Source organism: Phaseolus vulgaris, chromosome 9, assembly GCF_000499845.2.
Source record: "Phaseolus vulgaris cultivar G19833 chromosome 9, P. vulgaris v2.0, whole genome shotgun sequence".
Lineage (NCBI taxonomy): Eukaryota > Viridiplantae > Streptophyta > Magnoliopsida > Fabales > Fabaceae > Phaseolus > Phaseolus vulgaris.
In genome coordinates this window covers 14,105,805-14,111,178 of record NC_023751.2, presented here as the reverse complement: position 1 = coordinate 14,111,178, position 5,374 = coordinate 14,105,805, and the positions used below count along the sequence as shown (strand labels likewise).

The 5,374-nt window shown below is 33.5% G+C and overlaps 1 protein-coding gene across 2 annotated transcripts; it reads left to right on the top strand.

Moving 5' to 3' along the window:
• The first annotated feature begins 2,304 nt into the window (after positions 1–2,304).
• On the top strand, positions 2,305–5,011 carry LOC137822079 (protein POLAR LOCALIZATION DURING ASYMMETRIC DIVISION AND REDISTRIBUTION). Of its 2 annotated transcripts, none has more exons than XM_068626985.1 (3): positions 2,305–2,785; positions 3,532–3,992; positions 4,498–5,011. In XM_068626985.1, the coding sequence occupies exons 1-3, from the start codon at positions 2,464–2,466 to the stop codon at positions 4,837–4,839; spliced, it is 1,125 nt and encodes a 374-aa protein (XP_068483086.1). In that variant the 5' UTR covers positions 2,305–2,463; the 3' UTR covers positions 4,840–5,011. The 2 variants fall into 2 exon arrangements, with proteins under 2 accessions (XP_068483086.1, XP_068483085.1); XM_068626984.1 differs by having other exon boundaries at positions 2,321–2,785; positions 3,535–3,992.
• Positions 5,012–5,374: the final 363 nt, after the last annotated feature.

Genomic DNA, 5,374 nt, shown 5'->3' with positions numbered 1-5,374 from the left:
CTTTAATTGAATTCATGTGTTTGAAGGAAAAAAACCAACAACCCCTCTCGTTTTGTACTCCATGCAGAACACCTTAGGGAGGTTAACATGAAAGCAAATTTCTATGCAAATCTGATTGTAATGAATTGATTTATATATCTGTTTTTCATATTAACTTGTACATTTGTTTAAACTTTAGAAGTAGGTGTTACATTTATTGCAAGAGTACAATGCTGGGTAGAATATATGGCACCATATGTCTGATGAGAGCAATAAATGAAAGTCACGGAATTTTTAATTATCGAGGTTTTCATTCCTTAGGGTTTTGGCCATTTGATTACAAGAACACAGTCACGGGAGTATTGATTAATAATTAGTATTATCTAAATAAAATTAGTACTGATAAAAAATATAAATAAAATTAGCAAATCATTACGCACAATAAATGTATTCTTATTAGGTTGTTAGAGCTTCATTGGGATCCTTCTCGTCTTCGTATTTTTCTTTCATCTCTCAATCTCGGATGAATGTCAAGTGAGGGAGGTATCTGCAGAAGACACTCAAACGCTCAAGTCAGTAAAGCGGATGATGAACATAAATTAAAATGGTTACTCGATTTCCAAAAACTAATTTAATATTATTATTTGTAAAATGTAAAAAGAACAACTCTAAAAGGTATATAAATCAAATAGAGTAATTCTAGGTGTATTTTAATATATTTATGATGTTTAAAAGGTATAATAAACCAAAATTCTAGAGACAATTAGACGAAGATTTTAATAGTTCTCTAGGTTCATCTTCTAACAGAAAAAATTTATAAAATTACAAAAAAAAAACAGTCCTGTTACACAAGATTAAGTGAATGACAAATTATAAATATTAAGAATATTTTTTTTCCTTAAATTTAAAACTAAAGTGAAAATACTTATAATGTAAAGACAGGTTAAGCTAGCATTTTTCTCTTTTTCTCTTCCTATCATAAATGAAATGAAAAGGCTGATATATTTTTTCCTTTTTACAGTATTTTTAAAGCACAAACAAATGTACTGATTATAACCCTCTTGCTTCCTCATATCTAATTAGTAATGTTTGTTTCTCTTGATTTTTCTGCCCCTTATCCACTGATTAAAAAAATCGTATAATCTTATAAAATAATATTTTGTTATGTAAATTAATAAAATGAAATTTTAATACTGATCAAAGAATGGAAAAACAAAAAACAAAACAACTATATGCCAACAGCAAAGAACAACGGATAACACCACGAATCAAGCAGAGTGTTTTCTAATTATTGATTTGACATAATTTTTTATTCAAAATTATTTTTCAGACACTTATTTTTTATTCAATTATGTGATGTTACTTTGCACGTCTATAATTTCTACGGGTCCCATGAAACATGTATTATAAGGATGTTTACCATAATATTATTATATTAAAAAATATTGTATTTTCTTGAACTAACGCAAATGGAGATGGCATAATTAATACAAGTGTTTGGCGCTTTGATTTATTTATTGATACTTATATTACTAGCTAACCAAAACCACCAATACTTTATTTTCTTTTTCTTAATTTCTAACAAAACCTCTTATTAATACCTAAACCAATGTCCATTCCCTTTTATATACAGCCAAAATAAACAGCATATTAGGAACCATCTTGTCTTCGATGCTGGGTAATAATAATATGTACTAAAATATGTTTAAAGTTGTTGAATGACTAATAAAATAATAAAGTTATTATTACTATTATTATTATTTGTTTTTGTGTGAGGGTTAGGACCTAAAAAAATTATTGAGAGGATTCGTTTTATTCCTGTCGGTCGATCCTATTGTTCTTCAACATTCTCTGTTTGCTCATTTCCTTTCCTTCGTAGCTTCAGTCTTCTTGTAAACATCGAATGGGGTACCTGCAGAAGGTATTTCGACACTCAAGTCAGTAAAAGAGTTCGACACTCGGCTGTCAGAGTACTGTAGACGTACTTGTTTCTTAGAATATGTGTTATTTATATTATCTGTGGTGGACTTTTTTTTATTGGATCAGGCGTAGGAGTTGGACTGTGTTTTAGGACTGAATTACCTAGTTCCTTATCACGGATTAGCTTTGCTGACTTTGATTGAGTGTAATTAGACTTGAACTGTCGTCAACCCGACGGATGTGTGTCACGACTACAGTCGGTCAACCCGACGGATGTGTGTCACGACTACAGTCGGTCAACCCAACGTTGAGATTCAAGATGTTATATCGATTGTGCAGCACTCACCGTTACATTATTATTATTATTATTATTATTATATAATCTTCATGTTCGGAGTGAATAGTAAAATGTTATGAATAATTAACAGATAAGTATACTGCAGGGGTGGGGGATAGAGAAGAAGTATAACGAAGAGAAACTTTAGTTTTCCCTCCAAAATCCAAAATAGAGGGTCTCTCGGTTGAACTTTGAAGTTGAATCGATCGTTATCATCAACCAATTTAATGTCAGCAAAACAGAAACACCTGTTCTCTAAATCCCCAATTCTTAAATTTTGTCCCTTCGCTCACTCACACTCTCTCCACCGTCGGTTACGTATCGCCGATATTCTTCTCGCCGACCAAGATCACGACGGCGTCGATTGCATGGACACCATCCGAGAAACACCGCCGAAGAAGTGCTTTTCGCCTCGCAGGCTCGTTGCGTCGTTGCTGGCGCCGCTGAGGCCGGCCAAGGGGGTCCGACTTCAGCAACGGCGGCACGAGACCGGTGATTTGGACGCCCCGCCGTCGCTGACGAATGAACTAAAAGGAAGCGATGATTCCAGTGAGAATCTCTGGTTATTTGCGATTTCAATTTGTTTATTGTTAATTTCATAATCCTGGCTTCAAAAGATACGTAACTGTTACTGTGTGTGCTTAATTCCTTTGACGATGCTTCGCTAGTGTCCTTACCGTTAGGTTTGATTTCCTAATGAGTCCTTAGGTAGTTGTACTACTGTTGACAGTGTTTTTTGGATTTGTTTTTAATTATGAAAATTGGTTAATACTGTAGATTGTATGTTTATGAATTGCCTACGTGATTCGTTACATTGCAAGGTTGAAATCTGTTCATTTGAAATTGCATTGTGTTGTAAGGAATCACATAGCAATCCATCAACATATTGGTTTTCAATATTGTATCGAGATTCTGCGTGAAATCTGTTCTCTTCCAATGTTATATTCATACATCACTTTTGTCAAATTGTATATAATATAATTCCAGGTTCAGCAATTACTAACTTTGTACGTGTTGGACAAAATCTAATTCTTTCCATGAGGTTTAGGGTTTAGAATTTTCCTTTTGCAACTGAAATTATTTTCTAACTTTTTTGTTATTTTGAATATCAATTCTACAGATACATAGACAACTAATGTTTTTGTTTCTGTTAGAGATGAAAAAGGCAAATTAGTTTTCACTTTTACTTATTCATTGGCTTTGTTCCTTTCATTCTCATCACACCTCTGCAGTTTTACTTTTGTCCTTTTCCTGGTTTTTGTTGTTAACTGTATGATGTTGTGGATGTTATGCAGCAGGACAGTTACATGAGAGTGATACATCTTTTAAGCTTGGGGTTGGTTGTGGCTTGCTATATCTGCTTGCAGCAAGTAAAAATGAGCTCGGCAAGATGGTTGAGCTGCGGAAAGAAATGGAGGTGCTCCTTCAAGATGTGAAAGGGGAACTTCAGAGTAAAGATGCGTTTCTTAAGCCATTGAAACAAAATGACGCTCTTGCCCTTTCCATGACCGATATTCAAGAAGTTTCCAGCTCTGATAGTCACATTTCTATCCATTCACAAATACAGTATGTTCAACCAGAGTCAAAAAGAAATATGGTTCCCAATAATTTTCTAGAATGTAACATAAGTGAACAAGGTGAATGTGCAGAAGAAATAAATGATCTCCAGGCAGAATTTGAAAATGAGTTACTGAGGTTGCAGCTGTATTTGGATGGAGAAGCTGGATTCGAAGATGCAAAACAAGAGCGAGTCAAGGTAGATTGTTTCATAGTTGGATTCCTCCTAATTACCTTTTCCTGATGCTGGCAATGAACAACTTTGTTCCATTGATTTATAATTAATCAAGAAGGGAATAAATTTGCTCCAGTTAGATCCCAGTCAAAGTAATTTCTTCTATTGTTTCTTTGAGGTATGTGTCAACCAACACATTGTCAGAAAACTATTACATGCTTAGTACAACCTGCTAGATACACGAACCTTTCAAATATCAATGTGAGAATAATCTCCTTAATCAGTTGAATGCCAACATGTAGATGAAGCTTCATGGAAAGCCCTTGTACTATCACCAAATACCGTTTCTAGATACGGAGGCTACTCTTGGTAGAAGAACCAAATGAAATTTATACTATTTTTGCGGCTATATGCTGCATTTATTATTCGTGTGGTTGTCCCTTTTTTTGTAGGTTGTAAATACTCCTGTGTTACATTTTACTTAAGTTATTGGTTATATTCCAGAATGGCTGAAAAAAGGAATTTGCAGGTAACTGTTAAGGACTCTAGTTCAAAAAGCAGCCATAGTTCAAGTTTTGGTGAAATAATAATGGAACCACTAGGAGCAAGTTATGACGTATCATTTGGAGTTCCTCCAATTGAACTGGAGAGAAGGTTGCATGAACTGCTTGAAGCAAGACTGGAAGAACGGATAACAGAGCTGGAGTCTGCGTTAGAATGTACCACACAAAAGCTTATGAAGAAAGAGATAGAGGCTACTTGGTGGAAAGACACCGCACGACTTCTCTCACAACATGTTCCTGAAACTTCTCGGTTTACTTTTCCACTTGATCCTGAGATTGCTTTAAAGCTGAGTAAATTTGTAGGATAAGTTTTTATCAGTATGAAGTCTATTAAGCAACCAATATTATTGAGTAGTACAATTAATGACCCTCTGTTATACGTATATACGTCTCTCTTTTTTTCTTCAGTATTTTGATTCCCTGCAGTTTTTGTAGACAATCATCTTGTTCAAAGATTATAATTTTCTTTCTCTACCGAAACTTGATTGCATAATGTTCACCTTAAGCAAATATGTTGGAACTCAGTTGTGAAATTTGTCATTTAATTATAAAAGCTTAATTTTGTTTTTACTAAAGTATTCTGAGACAGTTGAGGCCGTATTGTAATAAGTTTATATCTCTTTCAATGTTTACTTCTGAAAAAAATACACTCCTTTCCAAAATAAAATATTTTAGGTTATGAGTTATAAATTAAGAAATACTCAATTGAAATAGATCTAGATTAAAATACTCTTATTTTTAATTACTGTTGTAATAAATTCTTCTACTTTATTAACTGTTAAAAGAATACATAAAAATAATAATGGGTCACTACTATAATAGCAATATGAATTTAAAAGAAAA

What these genes read in the sequence shown, in the direction of transcription:
- LOC137822079 (XM_068626985.1), top strand. Translation starts at nt 2,464, where the DNA reads ATGTCAGCAAAACAGAAACACCTGTTCTCTAAATCCCCAATTCTTAAA. An exon ending in AAAAGGAAGCGATGATTCCA is followed by an intron (nt 2,786 to 3,531) that starts GTGAGAATCTCT and finishes GATGTTATGCAG; the next exon opens with CAGGACAGTTACATGAGAGT. An exon ending in CAAAACAAGAGCGAGTCAAG is followed by an intron (nt 3,993 to 4,497) that starts GTAGATTGTTTC and finishes AGGAATTTGCAG; the next exon opens with GTAACTGTTAAGGACTCTAG.